The sequence below is a fragment of the Echeneis naucrates genome, chromosome 6, assembly GCF_900963305.1.
Source record: "Echeneis naucrates chromosome 6, fEcheNa1.1, whole genome shotgun sequence".
NCBI classification, from domain to species: Eukaryota; Metazoa; Chordata; class Actinopteri; order Carangiformes; family Echeneidae; genus Echeneis; species Echeneis naucrates.
In genome coordinates this window covers 7,212,548-7,237,329 of record NC_042516.1, presented here as the reverse complement: position 1 = coordinate 7,237,329, position 24,782 = coordinate 7,212,548, and the positions used below count along the sequence as shown (strand labels likewise).

The following is a 24,782-nucleotide window of genomic DNA, read 5'->3' as shown; positions in this document are numbered from 1 at the left end:
TCCCAGCCTCCCCTCCTCCCCCTGCAGCAGGATCACCGTGGTGACAGTTTGATTAGATCATCAATCGTGGCCGTTAACAGCGGTTTTCCTGAGCACCTGGACCGGCAGGTCACAGCTGGCTCTGAGCTACCGCTGTCCCCCTGACCCAGAGCTGTGTGTGTGTGTGTGTGTGGACATGTGCATGCAGACTTACAATTGCACATGCTGTCCATTTTGTGTGTGTGCAGGTCTGTGTGTATATGCGCAAGGGCAGCCCTTTGTACTGTATTTGTGAACTTCAAAGTAAATGTATGTGTGTTGTGTAGTCCTATGTGTGTGGCCTTATTTGTGCTCATGTCCTCACTTATCCATGTCTCTGTAGAATGCATATTGCACAGTTGTGTATGAGCATTTGTAAGTGTGTGCATGATTTTGAAATGACCCCAGTGCAGTGCAGAGCTTCATTTAGATGTCCACTGCTGTTACACTTCAGTACAAATGAGAAATGCATTTCCTCAGGAGGCCTTTAGACCCACCTTGTTATTTCCTGATATGCTTTCTGTCTGACCTGGGAGGTTAAAGCACTAATAAAAGTTTTAATTCTTTACACTGGTTGTGAGATAGTGCTTTCCAGAGAATTGGGGCAACGACAGGTGAAAATATCAATGTTTATGTATGCTGGTAGCACTACGGTAGAAGAATAAAGTCTGAGTGGAGAAATACAGTAGAGCCAAAATAAACAGAGGACACATCTGTATTTGCGTGTTCACTGCCAGACACGTTCCATAGTGTATAGTTCTCTGTTTGCAGATACACAGATACCAGTATCTAGCAGTTGTGCTATTCATCTGTAATCGCGTACGTACACACACATCTCTTTACTCTTTGCTGCTTCACAAACGCACGCATACATAAATTCACCTGCTTCCACACACTGTCTTTGCCGGCTGTATCAGGTTTCTCGTTGTTCTGGTAAAGCAGTTAAATTTATGGGCTAACAATAATGGGACAAAGTGTGCGTCTCGTTTCGATTCCTCAGGTATTCCATGATTAAATAAACGTCCCCGGTCTTTTCATAAAGCTTGTTTATGGCAGCATGGCACCATATGCTACTGCTTCCACCCCACCCACCTCTCTCTTCCTCTCACTCCTTCTCTCTCTCTGTTTAATTCCATCTTTTTCTCTTTGTCTCTCTCTCTGTTTCTCACCATGCTTCATACACTGCCCTACACTGCCTCTACCAGATGCAGGCTAGCCATTATCCTGTCGTGGCAGAGAAGCTGAAGTTGTGAATTAGCACTTAGAAGCGATTACAGAGTGATGATGAAATCCATCTGTGGTGTTCATAGGTGGTACTTGCAAATTGTTGGTGTTGTAATGACAAAACAGTAACAATAGGATTTTGTTTTATCAACTCTTGTGTCTGTTCAAGTCCTCTGTTATATCAATATTAGTTGGATCTGGAGTATTTGTTTTCTGCGGTGCTGGTCAGAGCAAAGTCATATGTGCCATTTAAGTCATTAATAATTTGTTGTCTTTTTAAACCTTGTTGCACTTTTGTTGTGAAATATATTATAACAATAATAATTTGACAATCCACTATGTAATAATTTTCATGTTTTACTTCTCTGTAAAAAAGCAAACATGCAAACGATCACGAATTTTACGAATGCTTACGAAATGCATTTATAGATAAAAAAAATAATAATAATAATTGATCACACACATTTATCATGTCAAATGATGCTCATATTTTCGCTTCATCTGAAGAGTTGCTGACACGCCAGCCCTCTGTGGCTGGATAGTTTTGAGGACACAAATGCAAGCAAAGCAGCAAAAGTTAGGCCTTGTAATTAATTATCAAAAGTGTACGACTGTGTGTCTGTGTGTGTATATGTTTTACAGGGAATAGAAAAACAGAGAATGTTTCTACAAGCAAGTTTAGAAAAGCAATTAACTTCTCCAGCCAGGACATGGCAGTAAACATGTGTGATTGTTCACCACATTGTCTTGTTTGGTTCCGTCGTGGTAGAAGAGCAGACACGAAGAGACTGACTTTGTAAACTACAGACTTTTGTGGGAATTAATGGCAATTTCACAATAATGTTAGTGTGCTAATATACTAAACAATGGCCCAAATCACCTGAGCGACTGGGACGATGGAGGCGGCCTTGTCCCCTCTGTCCAGTCAGTGCTGTAACAACTACCCCACTGTCCCCCCTACCCAATGACCATGATTAATGAAACCGCTGCTGTTTTTAATTAGTGCGGCTGCAGTCATCAATTACGTCTGCCCCACCCCAAATACAAATATTGTTATATTTGGGGGGGAAAATTCTTGATTTATTTCATTGTGGTGGCCGGAGGAGTGAGATGAATGGCCTCCCATCATGGTCATTTGCACGAATGAGGAGGAGGAGAAGAGAAGGGAAAGTGGGATTGGGGTGGGGGGTTGGGGGTAATAAAATCACTGTGGTAGTGTGGCGGGGGGGTGGGGGGGGCGGGCAGGTTGTGTTTCACATTAAGTAACGGACGTGGACGGGCCCAGCCAGCAAAAGCCAAGTCAATAGGGAAAGTCCAGTCTGGGTCTCAGTGTCCCTGTACTGGGATCTGACTGCAACTACCCATGAACTTAATTAGACTTTCCTTGACCTCAGAGCAGTATGATACCATTTTATTTTATTATTTTTTTAGGAGCCAATATTAGTAGCAGGTAGTTATGGATGGTGAAGTTTTCAGGCACCATACAAATCAAAGAACTCCTCTTTTGCCTTTTCCAAAAACATTTCTACATATATTTGATTAACTTTGGGGTTTGCTCCACTCCTTTGAGCTCTTTACATTTAGTTTGGTCCAGCGTTTTTCTCTGGTATTATTTGGTGACTCTTACTGGAACACGGAGTGTGTTAGAATCTATTTGAGACTGACATTTTCCTTTAGTTGGTTCTGATGTGTTGTTTACTACAGTAGTGGCATACCAGTCGGGGTTGCTGGCTCAAACTTTGCCACATACACACCATCCCTAGGCACGAAGCAAGGGCATTCAATCCGTATAGATGGGTGTTGAGAATCCAAAAGCATTAGCAGAATGCTGTGGTACAACTTAATGCGTTTGTCCTTGTGACAAGAAATAGGGCCTGCGCCAGATCCTTTTCTCCTCACTGCTTTCCATACATCCATATCCCTCATATTCAGAGGCGTGTCCAGCCTTACTGAATACAGACTGGGCTGCATTCAATCCTGCCTGGTCCAGTTTATTCAGATATGATGCAGTAAAGAAAGAAAGAGTGCAGACACTGGATTGAATCTCAGGCCTTTTCCATTCATGCTTTTTTCTTGAAGTTTTCATATGACTCAAAACAGGTCTAGACGTTCTTTTTCTTGTATTAGCCTTCTAGTATGAGTTGAGTTATGAAGAAAAATAAACTCTCCTCCAAATCAGTTATTGAATAAAAAAAAAAAAGGCAATAGTTGAGTTGTTCATAAATAATTAGCCTACTGCATCGCCTCTGTGCAGTTTTTCATATTTGCTAATAGTTCACTAGGATATGCTGTAATGATAGTACGCATATATGCTGTTATGTGATTCAAAGATGTACATGACTCTGTTCTGTGGACTGGGAGTTTACGCTGCGGTGAGCCACCAGCCATTTCGCTTGTACCGACTATACACACCACACACACACACACACACATACACACACAGATTTTTATACCCTTACTGCCACAGCCATCGCCAGCCCACTGACTCCAGAGAAACGGGTGGGAAACATCTTGAATATTTTATGAAGCTCTGGGACCCCACCTCTGTCTTCTCCACCCTGGAAACCACTTCTGTTATGTCCAGCAGTGCACACACACACACACACACACACACACACACACACACACACTACCAGAAAACAGAAATAATGTTTTAAATGCAATCATTGTCAGGCCCAAACAATGTCATTTATCAAGGGAGCATTTGGGACTGTATAATAAGTTTCACATTATTAATACAATTTTTCATCCTCTGTCAAGCCTATCTGATTTATGGCACGTGTGTGATCTAAGGTGATCATTGAATTACAATTTCAGTAATAAGAGAGAGAATGGACCCGGTCTTTTACTTCTGCCCAGTGGAGCTCACACACACAAATTCACAAATACCCACAGATACACAAACACGCACATCCAAAAACCTAGATAAACAGCCTCCAGTTGCAACATACAATTACACACAACATACAACAATAGTCATAACCGCCCTATCTGTGTTATAATTTTACTGGTCCTAGCTCAGAGCAATTTTGCTAAATATTTGTTAAACCAATATGCCATCTTACTAAATTCAGTGAGTGAGAGAGCAAAAAAACCCAAAACAAAACAAATGAACCTAGTCCCCTGTTAATTAGATAAGGGACATAGCTCATTATTCTAAAATGATATCGGGACACAGAGAGTAAATATGAGTGGCCCGTTAGGGGCTCTGTAATGGGACGGGGATGCATGTCATTACAGGGCGGAATGATTTACAACTAGATGCTTTTTGATGTATAGACTGTACCTTTTATTAAGTGGCTGCTGTTATGGTCACTGACTCAGTCATTTCCCTTTGTGTCTAATCAAAATCCATATCCAGACACCCCGCCATCCAGACCCCGGCCAGATGGGGGGAAAAAAAACAGAACGGGGAATGTCCGCATTCCCCTTCCCACGGCCACCATCAACCACCACCCCCTCCCCGGCAGATGCCTCAGCTCACATTCAACAATCACTACAAGAGATTCTTATGATGCAGATAATATAATCTAGCAAACACCAACAGCAAATAAACAAATGGCAATGTGAAATTCTTTTGAGGTAATTAAATAACAAAGACAGACTCCTATCATAACATTTGGATCCAGTTTACAAGTATCTGCACCATTAGCAGTCTTCCTTTTTTTTTTTTTTTTTCCTCCGCTTTATCGGATTAACTTGTTGTTGAGGGCCTGCTGATCGGCGTCATACATCATCCTGTTTGATTTCTCTTTAGAGCGAATTTGGGGAAGCTACTAATTGGATTGTGGGAGTCTGGCCCCAGTTAAAGATGGTAAACCGTGGCGCAGACTTGTCCCCCAACTCTCAGCCCCACAGGCTTCTGAAACGCCAGCTCTCCTCAGGATCGCCACAATTTATGACACATTTTCTCTGTATTCTTAAAAGATAATTAGGTTTATCACCCATTTTTTTCCCTCTCAGCCCCCCCTCCCTTCATCCCTTTTGTGTACCTGAGAGTGCACAATTGCAGCATAAAAACATAAATATTTCTGCAGCACAGCAGCGCTGGCAGGTGAGCCTAATGAAATTCTAGGAGTGTAATTTGATTTACGAGGTGCTAATGCGGCCTGATATTAGAGAGAAAAAGCTCTGATATGGCTGCTTGTGCTGTATTTAAGGCCTATCAGAAGCCTGATAAAGAGCATCCTGTCCTCAGCACTGCGGCTGAGTTATTGTTGCAGATATTCATATTGATAGTAATTCTTCCCGACGCAATTTAGTGCCGGCAATATATAAATATGGAGATAATAGTTAATTTTGGTGGCTGCTCAGGTTGCGATGCTTTAAATTCAAGACTTGCAAAAAAAGAAAAAAAAAAAACAACTTTGAGCTGTGAAGCATCTGGGCACTTTTTAAAGTGCTGGTTAAAGGATGGGTGGGAGGTTGAGAAAAGGCCTTTGACCGAACTCTGTCACACAAATCAGATTTCCAGTACTTTTCAGCAGCTGCTAATTTGAGCAAGAAGCTTTTTGGAGCTCTTGATTTGCAGTTTTTTCAGCTGAAGCATTTTCATTAATAGTCTGTAAAGCCCATTGCGCTTTTAAATTAACTGAGTTTAAAAACAATACTTCATGTGTACATGCAGAGAAAGAGATCATTTTGGGGTGTTTTTGTTCAGAATCATGTTGTTTCATACTCTCCAAAAAAAAAAAATACTTCTTGTAATTTAAGGTTGTGTGTCCACAAGGGTGTGTCTTTGGGTTGGACATACACTTACCAGAATCACATTTAGGTTTGTGTGTTTGGGACTATTGAGCTATGGCTCATAATAAAAACAGGCAATAACAGGGCCACCACAGAGGGACATGGCCTTTGTGCCTCCCTGCTCCCCCTTCGCTCTCCTCTCCCCCTCCATGCCACCTCCTTCTCCTTGTGGCCTCTCCCCACCCCCCTAAGTTATGGGCTGAATAACAGCGCAACAATATTAAGATAACATTTCCTGATTGTTTGTCAGGCAGGAGCCTCCTTCACCCCGCTTTCATCACGTCCACCGTGTTCATTAAATTGACAATTTGTATTTGCCCTACAGCGGGATAAACAGGAGCTTATCTGATGGGCCTGGTCTTTTATTATTTATTTCATTATCTTTTTTTTTTTTTTTTTTTTTCCTCTCCTCCTCTTCCTCCTCCTCCTCTTTCTCCCGGGATTGAAGGTAAACATAAATCAGCAGCAGCATCTCTGTTGTGTGCAGTTGTTTATATTGCAGTCATATGCAGCAGCAGCCCTCTCCGAGGAGGTTCATCTACAATACTCTGCAGACACATGTGGCCTCTTCATGGAGGTTTTAGTTGTTGTTTTGTGTGACATGCCGGCTGTACACTCCTGCAGGTCTCAGTATGATATGACTCGATAGATATTTCACTTTAAAATGCCCTTCTGCTGGGATAATTCTTGGACTTGTTCCTTTGAGATTCTGCTGCTTTCTGCAGCAGATTTTGTGCTGTTGTTGTATCTACTGCAGCAGGCCACAGATTGTTGTCTTTGTTCATTTAAATGTTAAACTAACACCATTCAGGAAACTGATTTGAGTACCCACAGACCACAATGACTACAGCATTTTCTAAAGCATTTCTCTTCTGCAGCGTGAGCGATGGTGTTGCCCAGTTCGATAGCTTAGCCTTAGAACAAGCCTGTCGTCGGTCGACATTGTACACGCAAACGAAAAATAACGAAGCCAGCACCCTTACTTAGGAAACAGTTGTCCCAGAAATTTAATCTTTTCCCCATTTTTTACCCAACACCCCCTTCTAATCAGGTTTCAATTGACTGCCATTGAAGGAAGAGCCTCTCCTCAGACACATATATAGGTCCGAACCCAGTCAGACACCATTTAAGGCTTACTCAGTCTTCCTCCCAATATCTTGGAGAGCTCAAGGCCAAATGATTTAATCTTCATTCAGCTAATTTAGTCTGCATTTAAGCTGCCGGGTTGTCGAAGTGCAGAGTGATGGAGTCTGAAAACAGGATGAGAGGGAAAGGCAGAGGAGGGGAAAACGGAAGGAAGGAGGGAGGAAAACAGAGAGCAAGAGCGATAAAGATAGAGCGATGGAGGGAGAAAGAGAGAGCGAGGGAGGAGGAGGGGGCTGAAGATGATGATCCATCCTGACCCTAGTGAATGCTGTCATGTTCCTCCCTCTAGGTAATCTCTCTCACTCACTCGCTATTTTGCATGTGAAAATGCTCTCCTGACAGTTGCATATCAGATAAATTTTCTCCCCCCCCCCCCACACGCTTTTTCCCTTCGCCAAATAAACAACAGTCTTCACTTTGAAGTTGTCTGTTTGTGTCAGTTTGGCTTGAGGCGAGAGTCGGCCTCTCTCTCTCTCTCTGTCTTTGTGCTGCAGCGTGAGAGCATCGGCGGATTATTTCCTCTCACACCAACTGGCCAGCACAAAAAAAAAAGAAAAGAAAGGAAAGAAGAGCAGAGAAAGATTGCGGAATTCTTAGCTGTCCAAAAAGGCAAACACAAGTATTTCAGTCAATTAAAATAATAGCATTTGTTTACATGCCCATTGATTCGTGTGATGTTCCACACACTGAAGTTGCAAACGGGAGAAGTGGTCGTGTCTGTTCAGCCCAAAGCTAGTATGTCAGGATTTTTTTTCTTAATTAATCAAACTGACCTATTTTCATCCCACTGTTATTTAGTTTTTATCAAGACCACATAATTACGGTTTACACGAAACGTACACTCTGCAAGGTCCCCCTCAACAAGCACCACCTCGCCACTTGGGGGTGACAGTGAGTGTGTGGTAATGAGTCGGGTCTTCCTTTCCTCCTCCTGTTAGAGTTACAGTAACCCCTCCTCATGAGGGATTTATATCATCATTTAGGCCAGTGTGGCCTGTGATGTTCTGACAGTAGCACTATATGCATGAACTGATGACAGGATCACACCACTGTATAGATATGGTAATGAGTGACGGTATAGACACAGAATCATCCAGCTCTCTGAACATACAGACAGGAGGCCCACCTGGGTCTTTGAATAAATCTGCACTGGGTGTCAATCATGTCGCTTTGCTTCATGATCACAAGGAAAAAGAAAGGGGTGAGTGAAGAGAGGAGACAGTGAGGAGGAAGAAAAGCAGAGAGCTAATGACTGGAAGTAAAACTTGTGCACAGTTACAGATGTTCATTCCTGCTGTGGCCTCTAGCCAATCAGAGCTTGACAGAAGTATGACAAAGCAAAGGAGCATTCAATTCGAGATCAGATGTGTAATTCTAAATGAAGTTTCCTTGTATTTGAAGTATATATATTTATTTATATTTACATATTTATGTTGTATTTATGTTGTAACATTGTATCCTCGTCTGACTGTGGTTTGGCCTTTCCAGTGTGCTGTAGCGTATCACCATAAAGCTTACTAGCAATGCTTTGGCCAGGTGTCTTCAGAGAATTGCATAGGTGGAATGAGGGATGCGTATAATTAATGACTATTGTCATTATCACTTTACGTGCTGTTAATTTTCTTGATTAATTGATTAATCATTTAGTGCAAGAAATGTGAAAATGGGCATCACACCAGAAACTGGGCTAATCCATATATTTTGTCATATATCCAGCAATTCTCATTTCCCACTCAGTGGGTATTGAGGAGAAAGAGTGATGAAGAATCCTGTCAGATCAAAGTGCTGCTAATACGTTCCTTTCTATTGTGTACTTGATTTTTTTATTTATTTATTTTTTTTTGGGCCCATTTAGTTTTTGTGTATGTGTACACAACATATCCATGTATAAACTGTACAATGCCAATACATCTATATTCATAATCAGGCAATGATGATAATTAACACATTGATGTTTGCATGTGTACATTCTTGCAGGCAGTTGTTAGCCCGAGCCATAGACAGACTATACTTTCAAATCTTAGCAATTGCAGTTTCTTGAGTTATGCTGAAGATTAAGTTGTTAGTTTGGCAGCTTTGTCTGGTTTTATTTTGTTGGTTAAGTTTTTTTTTTGGTTGTTTGTTTGTTTGTTTGTTTGTTTTTTAATTCAGGTTTTCTGAAGCATAATAAAGCCTTCAAATTTGAATTGGCAGCCCTCCCTGTCTCTCTCTTACTTCTGTCTTTCCATCTTTCCCTTCCTGCCACCTTCACACATGTGCACTCACAAGCACATTAACTCAGTCGCTCCTCAGTCCCTCTTCCCCTGCCTCCTACCTTTGGTGTGTTTTGCATGGTGCCTGGCTGTTTAGAGGCCGTATGCATATGTATGGGTAGGACGGTGGATCGTGACGGGATCTGACATGCGGGGACAAGATCAAAGTGTGCCATCTGATCCCATAAAAACAGACACAAACCCTCCTCTCATCCTTACAAAACCCCCACTGATAGTCAACTCTGCCAGCCCTGACTCCTCCATCTTCTTTCCTCTCCTCCTGCCTTTCCTTTCTCTCTCGTTTTTCCTCCATCCCAGCATGCCGTGTGCCCACGTCAAGGCCTGCCTGCCTGCCTGCCTGGCTTTGCGATTACGCCCCGTGATAAACAATGGCCCGTTTAGCTCATAAAGCAGGAGTGTTGTGCATAATGCTTACAATAAAAGATAGCATCTCTTCACTCATCTTATTTACCTCTCCCACGGTGGCATGGGCGACAAGCTGTTCTATAAATACAGCACGGAGGAAGGAAAGGGAAGAAAATACAGATGCAGACTTACATCTGTTGGTCAAATAAACTCTCTTCCAAGCCATTTGATGAGAACGAGAGGAAAACAGCAACATTTAAATATGCATTTTGAGCTCAAAGCAGGGTGATAAAGGCGCCATTTTAAAGCTGTTCCATTCTTTCTGGTAAGTGAGCTTAAAATGTCCCTTAACTAGTTGCAGACAACATCCCCTTCACATTTAAATTCATATTTATGGAACAGATAGATTGATGTAGAAGGCAGGACACATTCTCCTCTCCACCCCCCATCCCTAATTCCCTCCTTTCCCCACCCTCTTTTTTTCCCCTACCTTTCGTTCTCTTTTGCCACCCCACCACCCCAACCAAACCCCCCACGCCCCTTTCAGTAAGGAAGATGTATGAGTTTGAATTATTGATTCAGACACATGCTACATGCTGCTTGGAGTCATTATTTGTTCAGGTGAGTGTCATGCTGCTTGCTATGAAACAGATACCACAGGGATTAAGCGACACAATCAGGACTTAAAGACAGCCGCCCTCCCTAAAATAACATGGCCCTCACTGCAAGACGAATGCTCCCCAAAACCTGACTTCATTTGTTTATGACTCGCACATTAGTCATTCTGCACCTAAATTATAGCGCGGGGTAAAGATTAATTTAAGCAAAGGCTTTTTCTATTGTTTTCACTTCTGTGTGTTTCTTGAAGCCTAATAGCACAACAGATGAATATAGGTGCAAACATCCTACACATAGATTAAAAAAAAAAAAAAAAAGACACAGCTTCTCTGGCATTGTAGGCGTCGGCATGAAGAATAGACAGATGTCCGGCATAAAGAAAGAACAACATGCATATTCACATTTTTGCTCTGATTCTAAAAAAAACATTTGGCAGCAGACAGCAAAACAGCGTATACCACACAAGACAAATATTGCTTTTGTATTTATTAGATTGATACTGACTATCTGAAGCCAAGTGAGCACAGATACTAATCATGTGAATAGAAGCACAAAGGACGTGTGCGTAGAGAAGTTAAGATGGAGGGAATCTCTGGTACAGGAGCCTTAAGAGGCAGGAGGTAAAATGTTGCTAACTGTTCATTTAGCCCTGGCTAAATGGTCAGGGACGCTGGACAGGTGAACTCTATTCTCCTCACTGGCCCTACGGGATGTGTATGTGTGTGTCTGTGTGTGCATATGTGTGTGTGTGGACTGTAACAGAATTTCTCAAGTCCTCTGGGCCCTGGTGCAAAGCAGAGAATAAATGGTGGAGGTGGCAGGCCAAGACAGAAAAATCAATGCCTGCTTATACAGACATGACACACCAGCATCCAACTGCATTCTGTGTGTGTGTGTGTGAGAGAGAGAGATAGAGTGGGGGCGTAGATGTACAGCGTGCAATCATCCAGCCCTGTGCTCTGTGGGTGTGAATGCGAGTATCCAGCAACCTCCATTTCCTTTCTCACAGAGTAGATTTTCTAGCGTTTTATGTCAGCTTTGGGATCAGTAAATAACTCTTCGTTTTTTTCCCTCCTCCTCCTCTTTCCCCTCTGCCTCTCTTCTTCTCCTGCAGGAAGTTTGAATGTGAGTTGTGTGAACGCTCCTTCAGTGAAAAATGGGCCCTGAACAACCACATGAAACTGCACAGTGGGGAGAAACCATATAAGTGTGCGTGGCCGTCCTGCCACTATGCCTTCCTCAACCTGTCAGCCATGAAGGACCACTACAGGACACATACTGGTGAGACACTGAAAGCATGAACCACTACTGCTCTGCACCTACATCAACACAGTGACTTGCTCTAAAGTGCAAAATTCCTGATATTTACTTTTCACAGACGATCAGTGTTTTTATGTGCAGAGGACAAAGGGTTATATGTCAAGAAACACTATACTTGGATCAGACAAAATGTACTTTTTCATTCCTCTATAGCTCTAGACTATTTAACAAAATGAAGTTTGTGTTAACTGTGAAAATCTCACATTAATTATGAATCTTCACAGCTTTGTTTGGAATAAATATACACACGTTTTTGGCTGATAATAGTCATGACTTGTCCATCTGTACTGATTTTCAACATCCAGAGAAAGTCGAGAAGCGATTCTTGGCGGGTTTGCAAATTCCCTTGTTTGATGGTTAAACTCTTACCTCCCGATCCCACTAGGACCATTGCTACTATATGATGTTTCATCGTCCAATTATATTTGAATTGAAAGACAGTGAATAGCCAAAAGAAGAAGGAAGACACCAACACAATGTTTGAATTCCATGTTTGTTTTTGTTTTCCTCCATCCTTCACACTTGGAGTGTTGCTGAGTGTGGGTATTAAGGTAGTGTGTATTCCCCAATTCAAATTGATCCATCCCTTAAATCCATCTGGTCACCAAGTGTGTGTTCATCAGATCCATCTGATCCTCAAGAGTGTTTTTTTGTGTTTGTGTGTGTGTGTGAAGTCTGTCCAAGAGTGTCCCTCTGGCAATCTAGCAATGCAAGAGGCAAAGTTAGTTTTATCTGTTTTGCAGCATCAAGTAAAATGTTGTATATACGTTCTAGAAACTTGGGGCACACTGATGTGATTGTTCCCAAAATTATTTGCAACATACCCGCTTTTTCTTTTTCCCACTGCGAGACTGGTCCTAATGCTGAAAAGCAGGATTATAGCATAAACATAGTGAAACAGTAAAACTTGAGTTTCAGGACTGAAATCAGTTGTTATTCTCTTTGCATATATATGGTACTCTTCTTTTTTTCTGATTCCTTCATTCCATTTCATTTCTCCAAGTACAGTACAGCACACTGTATGACTCTTCTGAGTCATGTTTTTTTTGTTTGTTTGTTTGTTTTTTTTATACTTTCTGAAAACTTTGGATAGGCAGATGGTGTGGTGGGCGGTGGGAGGATACTGTCTTGAATAATAGCCCCTCGATAGGAGCCCGAGTCAGACTCTTTGAAAGTGTCTTTATGCTGCAGCCTAGCAGTTTCCTCTCGGCCTCAGTAATGTCCCACACACAGCTCCTTGATGCCCTTTTAAGTCAATGACAGAAGCAGCAGCAGCCAGTGGCCTGACAGCCTGACTGAGCGCTTGCAGGAGAGCCCTCCATCCGTCACGGGTGCCTGCTGTGTGTGTGTTTGCCTGTGTGAAGGCGTGTGAGTGTAAGACTTTGTGAATGTTATTTTAAATGTGTTTTAACAGTGATGTAACGTCAAGGCACCTCTGACATAATTAGACTTTTTATTTTCATTTGTTCCCAACCCTCATCATTCCCCATCAGGCGGCTGGCGTCACACTGTCACCTAACTGTCACCTGGAGAGGCATGGTTTGGTGTGTGGTGCTGGTGTGTGTGTCTTTGTGGGTTTGGCAGGGGAAAAGACAGGCTTGCGGAGAGTGTGTGAAGTGATTAAGATGGAAAAAAGGAAGTGATTGAATAGAGAGCTTGAAAGATCAAGGGTGACCAAGTATGAACATATGAAAATGGGAGAATTAAGATTGAACCTGAAACAACCTCATTTTCATCAGCGACAAGACCCGACTTGATTAGCAAGACCCAAAAAAAAGCTAACACAATTTGCTCTGTTCTGACCTCTGGCTTTCCTTTTCCAGTTGTAATTGGTGCAGGGCTAGACTGTTAGCTACAGCTATACAATCACTGCAATCACATTCCAGCAGCCAACTTGACACACTGAAATATTATCTCTGAGTGTGTGATCTGTTTAAAGGTTGTAAATCCGCTCCTTCAAGACTTTAAGATGCAATACTCACAAATATGTAGGATTTTTAAAAGTTCAACTAATATATCCTGGGAATAGAGCAGTCAGTAATGGCAGAGATGAGCATTAAAGTACGTGTGGTTGTGTGAAGGGTTATTGGACGAAGAAAAACTGAGGAATTTGTACTGCAGCTGAGTGTAATGATACACATATCCAGCTCATTAGTTGGAACCGTAAAATTCTCAGTCTCTTGGTGAAGAAAAACTTGAGAATTTCATCATAGTGGCAAGTTTTGAGTGATTTGCTTTTTTGGAAGTGTGTATAATTGCTTTATAATCCCTTAAAATAACATTTCTAATCTCTTGAAACAGCAGTTGATGTCATGATCTTTGCTGAAACACCATGATACAGATTCAGCATAGGCTAAGAATTTAGGCAAGGCATGAATACTTTCAGAAAGAATAATAACAAAAATATATACACAATCTGAACAGATCATATAGATTTTGTTTGATTTGAGTAAGCTTATACTACAGTAATATATTGACTACTTTTACTTTTTTTATCGAATACTTTGACATATTTTTTGGTCCTGTTCCTGCGTAAAAGGCTCTTCTTGTGTTGTTTTAAAAGTCAACTACTGTTTGAAAATATAAAAACATTAAGAAGAAATTTAACCTTTGTCATGGTTATCCAACTAAGTATAAATTTTATCTAATGCTATTAAAAGAAGCAAAATGACAAAGTGTACAGTCTCCATAGTAAGTAAAACACTACCATGATTAAGTTCCTTTTTCAAATCCAAATGGTGTTGGTTTACATGCTATGCTAAGCCAAGCATCTGTCATCTGTAAAATTTTACATGGTAAATCAGCTCCATTATTTTATGTCAACTGTGTGTCCAGAATGTGCAAGAGAGTGACAGACATAACATCTATAACTAAACAGACGGGATAGAACAAAATGTCAGTTCAGCAATAAACCCCTGACAAAGACCAAATCAACAATATACATATACTGCATTGCTGCGACTGCATGACTAAACCTTTGTGATCGTCATCCTGTGGATATAGTGACTGATTGTGGCAACCCCTCCCCAAAAAAAAAAGAAAAAAGTTAACACCTCCGTTCTCCTTCTCCTGGCTCCAATCCGATTCATTGTTCGCCTTTGATTTGTGTGTTTTTTATGTTAATCATTCTCTCTTCACACCACACCAATCGTGTCTGGTGGAGGTGGGGGGGTGCGGGATTCAGTGGTCGTCAGCCGCCAGGGTCATTTGTAACGGCTGATGAATGAGCGACTCAAATAAATAAATAGGTGCACTGCATCTGACCCACCCAGCTTTCCCAGGCTCCTGGGCGTTGTGGGAAGGGGGGCTTGAACACAGCAACAGGGCCACAATTGATTTCCTCATTGCTTCAGTTTGTCGCTTAATCTGGCGATATGCTGATAAATCTTCGCACTTTGTCAATTAATTTCCCTGAAAAATGAGACCCAAAATGGCGAGCACATCAATACAGCAGCGGATTCTGTGTCAAAAATTAAGCGGTAAAATTAATTGCCCTCCCATCCGTTCCTGCTAAAACATAACTAATGAGGGAGGCAATTATAGCTGCATGCAGACTCCTCCGGGGTTATTTAAAACACACACACATGTACTTATATATATATATATATATATATATATATATATATATATATAGGTGTATCATGAGAGCAAAAGAAAAGGAGCATTGAGCCAATATTCAAATTGCCAAAAAGTTTATGAGGTCTCAGTGCAGACACAGTATAAAGTAATTTCATTTTCAGGGCATTTTTGTGTCTCGTGCTTGACTTCGTGTACTGTGTATGTGGTTGTGAATGCTTTTAAGCTTTAAATTATGACAGATGACTTGATTTCACTTTGCTGCAACATTGTGCACCTAGCCGTATTTCAAACAGATGAAATCTGGTTTTTGTGTTCAGAGGTTAGCGGCTGGATTGTGTCCAGGTTAGAGTAAAATTTTAAGGATTAGGTTTATTAATTTAGAATACAATCTATGCTTAGTGTAGATACTCACATATCTATAAAAGTTAGTGGTTGAAGTGACTCAGATGTGACTACGGTTAATTTAAAATGGTGTTGTGGGCTTCAGTGAGGTGGGAACATGCTCCTTCGGCCAAACAGAACCTCTGATGTTGACAGCAGCATGTCACTCTCATACTACCCCACCTCACCTTCCCCACCCAAATCCTCAGCGGGCTCACTGCCACAGAACAGCAGATGAAAAGCACATATGTAATTTATCGCCTGCGTTTCCTCCTCAAGAATAATTGTGGCGACCGCGGTTGGACATAGGGATCGATAGCTATGGATTTTTCTGTGGTGGGGTCTTGTAGCGTTGGGCGTAATGAGAGAGGGAGGGAAAGTAGGAGGGGAGAGGAGGATGGACCAGTGCTGTTTTTTCTGATAAGGAGAAAAGGTCTGACCAGATGCTTAGTAACTCATCTACAGTTTACAGAAAGAGAAATAAAAATGTTTTCTCCCGTTTTTACATCCAGCTGGTTTTCGTTCTATGAGCGATGGGCTTCTACATGAGCACAAAATAATCTGCCTGCTTGTTTTGGATACTTTGCATGATTTATTTTTGCATGGTGATGACAGCTGTAAGTGTCGAGCTGAGGCTGTTAAACTGAATTGATTGCTGCTTATTGAGTCAAAAATATTTAATGTTATTGAGAAATACTTATGTTTTGAAACCAAGGTCCAGGGAATTCAAAATGTTTGTAGTGGCCTTTTTTTTTCTTCTTTCCACTATTAGTACCTCTGCTCTGAATTCACTTGTTTGTCACTGTGAAGTTTAGAATCCTGGTTTTTCCCATGAAATTTGTACAAAACATAAATGTAAAGTACTTGGCCATCAGTTAAACATATTCTTTAACACTTATTTTTCATTAACTTCATATATCATGTATTTCAAACAGCAAATGCAAAGGGTTGGTTTGATATGGCTACATTAAGTGGTAAAACGGACATTTATTAATATTAAAGCATTGCTCCTTTTAAGGCCATCCACACTGGGATTGGAGAGGGAACCTGTATCAGCTTACTGTTGCACCTTTTTAAGGCTGTTTTCTGTCTTTTAAGTGGCACTGCATTAAAACTCTTCTCACAGTTGAGTGGCTTTAAATGGGTGTAACAGAGGAAACTTGAGGCTGCCGTGTCTCTGCGGACTCAGTGAAAGCTGCTATCTGTGCAGAAGAGGAGCAGAGCACCGCTGAAGCCCAGCTGGAAGAGTCACCCAAATGTGTTAACAGTGTGTGGTGATGGCTGCAGTTTAATATCAGCATTTAGATGAATGTTTTGGTGATGGAGATCATACATGCAGCTTGGGTCTGCATGTCAGGCATATGTGACACGCACATACTTCCCATACACATGCTCCTACCTAACACACACATTTAGCTCCCCACATCCAGTTTGATTTGTGTGTCTCTGTGTGGCGATAGCTGCATCTTGGTATGTGTGTGTGCAGATTTGCATGCACATCTGGGTCTGTTTGATAAATGTGCCCATGTGTGCATGCATGTGTTTCCCTGAGTGAGTCTTATCACAAAATGTTGACGTGCATGTGTGTTTGCAGGAGTGTGTAACTGCTTGTGTGCAATGGTGGAAAGAAAGCAAGGAGAGAGAGAGAGAGAGAGAGACACACACACCGACACCATCATGCTGTTAATGACACAACCAGATGCAGGCAAGAGAGGAGGAGTGTAAAAAAGCTCTCCACACTCCCCATCTGGAAGGCATCGCCCCTAAATGAAGTTGTACAAAACCATCCCATTGATAATAAAGCTAATTTTTATGGCTCTGACAAGTATGTAATTATGTTCAGCGGTGCTTTTCAGATTTTATCACAGTCAATAAACCACACTGGCAATTTCCCGTCCCCCATTTGACATATTTACACGGATCCATCTGATTGGAGGAATTAGTTAGCTGTGAGAGCTCTGATGGATATACACTAGTGATCTGTGACTTCTGCTTGGCTCATCTGTTAGCCAACTAGACCCGCTGCTCATCTGTTCAGTCTGTCTTTTCTTTTCTCGCTTTCTGCCTTTCTCCTCCTTTACACATTTTTCCTAATCCAGTAACTCAATATTCATTTTTTCTTTGTCTTTATGTCGAGCTCCTACATTTTGCTGGGTGCCAGATCAGTCGTAGTAGTTTCTTAGTTAAAGTATTTCTCATCTCCACCCCCCATCAGACACTTCTACATCTTCTCCAAAAACCTTTTATTTTTACCGCACATATTTGAAGTTGCAGTTTTACAGCTAAATTGTATTTGTGTTTGATTAACGCTGATAGACCTTTAAAATGAAAAAGTATCAGAGATGGATTAATTACATTGAGCTATATGTAGTGGAAGGAACCAGAAAGAAAACAGAAACAAGGAAATGTCAGGAATTGTGTAGCCTCACATACTCTTGTCAATGAAACCGGCAGTAGTAGCAGTTTTTCTTACTACAATGACATCACACGCTCTCTGGTGTCAAAGTAAGCTTGTTTATCCATGTGTTGGTTTATTCAGAACACCAGAACATCAAATACATATTAAAAACATAAATATGCTGCATTTTTATTTAGTTTATTAAGTCGAATTGGAATCAACACACTTAGATATTAACGGTTTGTGTCCTTAAACTGTTCAAACAGAAATACTCAGCTTTTCCATGGTCGTTTTGATTTCGTTTAGCATTCAAACTCTCTGAGAGGGTTTTTCAATTGATATTCTGCCAAGCTTTGACTCCTGTTTCTTAATGATATTACACTCACCAAAGTTAAAGTTGGGGTTTGGGAAAGGAGCATTATCACTAAAGTATTGAAAGGGGTCAGATGTTCAGATGTGTTGTAAATAAGACAATAATTCAGCAAAGTTATTTTGAGAAAACACAAAATGGGGCTGATTCATTCAAATATTGGATTGTATTAGCTAACATTAAACAAATCACAACCATCCCATAATGTGCATGTGCACTTCACCCTGATGGTGTTGGAGCGCTGCACTCCTTTACCCCAGCCAAGTGTTCTGCTGCATATCCAAATGAAAATTAGACTGTGGACTAAAACAAAAAAATGATATGTGTGCACCCATGTGAGTGGCTCTGAGGTTGGCTAAACTCTGTTGATAATGAATCCATTAACTCTCCGGTCTCTTTTTCAGCAAACCTAAATGTACAAATAATTCAGACAAGAGGCTTCTCACTTTTAGCCAGTGATGCCCGTTACTTCTCACCTGTTAAAATGAGAAAAAATTGCTGATGGCAGGTCATTTTAGCATTTGGTAATTAATATCAAACTTATTCAGAGACATAGCAAAATGAAACCTTCCTGTTTTCTGGCTTTTGAGTTTGCACTTTTGATTTGTGAGGGAAGACTTACACTCAACAGTGCAACCGTGCACACTCCTCAGCATGTTTGTAATTCCAAGAAAGCAAGCAGAGTGGGACATCTTCTCTCTGGTGCATCATGTCTCATCATCCGGAGAAATCAAGGCTCACCTTTTTATTCATGTCATATTAATAATTTAATGTAAACGTTATGGGTTTCAACCAGGAGCTTGATCAGCAGAACCAGAAATAGTCAAACAATCATATCGGAACTGAGGTTAAAAAAAAAAGTTGACTTTTTTTTTTTTTTGTTGTTGTTGTTGTTGTTCTTACGTTTCACTTTAGCTTTTGCATAGTGATTTTTGTTAACCTGAAATTTGCACAAAATCTCTGTCTGATTTATTGTGTTTCCTAAAAAAAAATACAATCCAAGTACTGTAGTAATGACCTTTCTGTTTTGGTCTGTCGAAAGAGATTTGGATTTGAGCGAGTACATTTCTGTGATTTGTCTTTTGCTCAGGTTATTACTGCTTCTCCCTTATTCTGGCTTTTTTTAATGTTCTCCAGCCTAGACAACACTAATGCTCCCTCCTTCCTGTTCCCTCACTCTAAATCTGTCTCTGCAGGAGAAAAGTCTTACCTATGTGACCTGTGTGGTTTTGCGGGAGGCACAAGACATGCCCTCACCAAACATAGACGCCAACACACTGGTGAGCAACAACACACGCATCCTGTGCTAACATTGTAAAGTAATCTTTTAGAACTGGCCTTGCTTGAAGTTCTTGAAGACTTCTCACTTCACCCTAAAAGCTTCTTCGGTTCTACCTAGCTAGTGGGGACAAAATAACAAAAAATACAAAATAGATGGAGAAGTCACCAACCATAAACAGAACACTATTGTTATTGGCAACACTGCTAGAATATCTTACAGGAGGACTTTTAACAAGCACAGAATCTCTGTGCACTTCAACAGGACCACCCTAAGGACAAGGCACCCAGACATAAACAGAGCAATGTACAACAACCACTTCACAAGTGCACAGCTTCCTCAGGTCAAGGCTCAGCAGTCCATCTACATTGTAGGGACAAGGGACACTCATGTTAGGACAGAAGTTTACATATTTGAGTCATTGAGTAAAAAAAACAAAAAAGCATCCACTTCAAACTGGAGCAACCACCAAACCGAGGAGGTGTAATGCCATCCTCATATCAGCCCGATCTTTCACAGCACCAGTCAAATGACTCCACATGATGGCTGGAAGGCTAGCATATCACAAATTGTTAACCTGACAAGAAGTGAAAACCTGAAATGTCTCCAAGAATCTCAAGCAAGTTCGCTGTCTTTCATAAGACCTGGATGACTTCATAGGTTTGTTGAATAATGTCACAATCTGTTGTATGTGTGGACTTTCATAATTCTGAATGGTGATTGACACTGCACAGCCACAATATTTTTTTTTATCATAGTTTTAAGATTTTTTTTACGCACACACATACACACACACAGGCACTTCAGTGTGACATGCTGCTGTCAGTGATAGGCATGTGTACCAGTATGGCTGACTGAATCTGAGGTTTTTAATTTCATTTATCATTTCACCATGTCATTCTGTTGCTTAGGGAAATTGCATTTTTCAGATAGGCTGTCAATAACGAGTGCTTTTTTAAAAATTGGGATAGTGAAACAAATACTGTTCTTAACCGTTGTCTGGCAGGTGCCCAAGGATCAAGAATCCTGTTATAAATATTCATCTGGGTTTTCATAATTCATTTTGTTTGCTGCTCAGTTCCTTTGCCATTCCCCGCCCTGAAACTTCCAATTTCTATCCGACTGTCCTGGGTGGGCATATGTCAATTCCACTGATTTAGCTTTATATTCAAATCTGATCCATTGACATCCCTGAGCTGTTGAGTAGAATACTTCCTCATCTACACCGTCTGAGTTAAAAATAAAAATATAAAGCTATTAGAAAGCACAAAGTGGTGCATAATTTTTTAAACGTGGAGCTAGGGTGATAGCTCTATATCTATTTATACACTTTTAGCACTTTGTTACCTGATTATAGTGATTTTTGTTGAGTTTGTTGGTTTTTGGCTCTATTTTTCAGTGGACACAAACTACTCCATCCATTATCCAAACCAGTTATCTGTCTGGGTCAGGACATACAATGACAAGTTTGTATGCTTATGTGTCAAACATCTCAGTGTCATCACCATTCTCTGTCAACAATTTTTCCATTCCCTCCACCCCACAGGAGAAAGGCCTTTCAAATGCAGGCTCTGCAACTTCGCCTCCACCACGCAGTCCCACCTATCGCGGCACAAACGTGTTCACACTGGGGAGAAACCATACCGCTGCCCCTGGTGCGACTACAGGTACTGGCTCATTGATCCACCCACAGTCGGTGGCGCTGATAGCCACCACCGTGGCACTGATGAGCAGGGGGTTGATAGGTAGGGGGTTGTGGGGGGTATGTATGAGTGTGTGCATGTGTGTGTGTGGGTGTCTGATGGTGGGGTAGCAGGTGGCATTGTGGGGTGGTCTTGAGAGGTGGGGTTGACATTCGTGTGTGTGTGTGTGTGTGTATGTGAAACGAGAAGGGTGGTTGGGAGAGGTGGAGGGGCAGACAGGTCTAATCTCCACAGCACGGCTCCATCTCATCACTCTGCCATCATCAACAGACCCAGCCAGATCCCTCAACACACACGTACACACCCATACACACATTCACACACACAATATCACTGTCACTGGCAGGTCCCTGTCATTAAAACACCATCATACCACATCAGTAATTACACAGGAAATTGTCGGTGAAATTGAAAAAGTTTTGGCTGGCGTTGCACATCTCCATCTCTCTCTCTTTCTTTCCTCCCCTTGTCTCTCTATCTTTCTCTCTTCCTCTTATCCTGTTCTTCCTCGTCAGGTTGTGGCAGAAGAGTGTGAAAGGGAATGATCTTGAACTCATCATTCGTTTTAGATGTACTCTTCATTCTTTTTTTTTTCCTCTCTGTGACAAAGTCATTTGAGCAGCTTGTTACACCTGCTCCGCTGCAGTGAAGCGCTCTGCTCATTTTATCTCTCTCTTGTATGGAGTGCAGTTTAAAAAAAAAAAAATGAAATGCAATAATTGCAGTCAAGCTATTATTTTGCAATCAAAGGATTATCTCACCTTGTACCTAAAGTAAAGTATCTCTTGTCTCCATTAAGGATTGGCCACTGTCTGGGTTGTTCACTAATAATGTCTGATTTAAAATGCCTTTAAGATGTTTCACTCTTAGTAATTATAAATGTCATTGAAGCCAGAAACTTATTTTTTACTGTGTGCTATTTGAGTTCAACAAAACAGCTAAACACACTTTGTCCACTAACATATGATGGTCATTCCTTTTAGTAGCTAAACGATTAGTCGTTGGGATGCTTGGCTTGTCAGTCAACCCAACTTGGATTTCCATGACACTGTGCACAAACATCCGTGGTCCCCAGCTTTAATTACTTTGACCATCTTCCTCATCTAGAGTTTATCAGAAGGTCAAATTTAAATCTCGTCCAATGTTGTAAATGAATACCATTCTCATTATTTTCTGATCATTTGAAAACGTTAAGATTAAGATGTGGCAACTAAGTACTTAACTAACCTCAGAAAAGAACTAGCATGCTTCCAACTGCTGATTGTCTTCAGCTATTTGCATACCTCTAATTTATTTGCTTACCCTGAATGCTATTTTTGCTATGAGTCATAAGGTTTAAGAGACAGGACCATAGGGTAAGGATGGGAAAATAAAAATGCACCATTTTGAATGTTTAGCTCAGTCTTTAAGTATTGAATAGAGTATTGCAAATGAAATGTAGTTAATTATATGAATTCATTTTTTTTCTTTGCCTATAGGGCACTTTCTGGTCCCATATCAAACTACTCCATTGGACTAACTCCAGTATCAGGAAGATACTGTACATGTAATGAGCCAAATGTTCCTGGCCTCATTGTTCCTGTGTTGATACTTAATGATCATTACAGATAGTGGCAAATGAAACAGTAAATTAGAAGCCCAATTAACATTTTGGTGGCCCCAGGGGTTCATAGCGGTCCAAAGGAGAGGGAAGGGGAGCAAGGTGGGTGGAGGAGGTAGAGAGAGGTTGAGGAAACACCCCACTGGCTTGCTAATATGAGCGGTTGAATGTGGAGGCCTCAGACAGGCCCCTGTCTTCACCCCATGTTTTTACACAGTGAATGCATGTTTAAAATCCTGACGACTGAGAGCCTGGATGAGTTAAACACATTTGACCTTTCAATGTTGGCAAGTCTTGTGAAATAAATATGACGCCGCTAATAAGACATATGTAGGTTTGAGACCATTGAATTGGTTATGTGACTGACAGATCTTTGTTATAGGAAATGTTTATGTGTGTATTAAGGAGACACATCTACTATTAAAATATCCATATTAAATGTTATGGATGACATCCAGGAAACCCACTTGATACAGCGTTATCTCCATCAAGGTTGTTCCTCAAATGCATGTAAATGAGCAAGGAGTGAATGATCTATCAAATGCCACTCATCTCCTACTCAGACCTAGACAGATAATAGAGGAGGATAATTATAGGTTGGAGATGGTGTTAAAAATATTTTAATGATATTGCTTGCAGAATCCTGGGCTGTCAATTAATGGTGTCTATTTCACTATTCTTTAGCTATTTATGCAAGCTGTAAAACTTCTTTACTTCACTGTTTAAGGAGTCAATGAGCAATTTTTTTTTTTTCTCATTAAAGTCACAGCGGCATCTTGAACACTCTAATTGATATGTAACCTCTGGCTCCTGCCACGTTACCATCCTCCTGGGGTTATTATTGTTTATTGAATGCTGCGGCATTCATGTTTCAATCTACCTGTTTAAATGCTGTTTCAGTTCGAGGCGGCTGTGGCTTTGAGGATGACATTCTTACTGTCAGTGCCAGGGAGGTATGCGGCCTTGTAAAGTGAAGGCTGAGATGAGGGAAGAGGGGGACGCATTAATGATGATTACTCGGCCTCCTTGGCAGGAAAAGATCGAAATTGCACCAATGATCCAAATGCCCCCCCTTCGCAACTTAACACACACAAAGAAACACATTTAAATCTCCCCTAACGAAGCCCCTCTCAATTACACCCTACCTATTAACATGCACTCTTTGGGAGGAGGAATATGGAAATGGCTAAAATAAAGGGGGGCTGGGGCGGTGTAGAAAGAGGCAGGGAAGGGGTGATGCATCCACTGAGCATCTGTATGGCTGATTCCCATGGTGAGTGCATAGATGGGGGAGGAAGTTGAAACAGTGTTGGACTAATTAATACAGTGTATAGTAGGAGGACTGGTGTGGGCTTTCAGTAACTGTGACACCTGCTGACTCCTAAACGCATGTTGTGTTGTTTTAATATAACAATTATGCCATTACCATATCTGAGAGATAGCATGGCCCCCCTAGGAATCCACCCGCGCTCTCTTTAGAAGCTTTTAACTCCGCTTCAAAATTTATCTTTTTATTCTCTTGCTTTCCAATAAGAATTCAGTTTCACTCTTAGTTTTAAACGCATTTTTAGTAGCATTAATGTGCGTGAATTCATGAGCTTGTGACAATTTAAATTTTCAAGTCTGTCAACAGCTGTGGTGGAAGAATAGTCAACAGATGTATCCGTGATTTGTCTGTGAACCTGTTATTGTTTTGTTAGTAACTGTTGATAGCAAAGTAATCACAACAGTGTGTGTCAAGTTGCTGGATAAGTAATTGACAGTATGTGTTAATATTAAAGG

The 24,782-nt window shown here is 41.1% G+C and overlaps 1 protein-coding gene across 1 annotated transcript in view; it reads left to right on the top strand.

Annotated features, from left to right (window-relative positions):
- The window catches only part of znf407 (zinc finger protein 407), a 136,760-nt gene that overhangs the window by 71,614 nt on the left and 40,364 nt on the right, over positions 1-24,782 (top strand). The window contains exons 6-8 of the mRNA XM_029505328.1: positions 11,485-11,651; positions 19,615-19,698; positions 21,244-21,364. Coding sequence (XP_029361188.1) covers positions 11,485-11,651; positions 19,615-19,698; positions 21,244-21,364 — 372 coding nt within the window. The remainder of the gene's footprint in view (positions 1-11,484; positions 11,652-19,614; positions 19,699-21,243; positions 21,365-24,782) is intronic.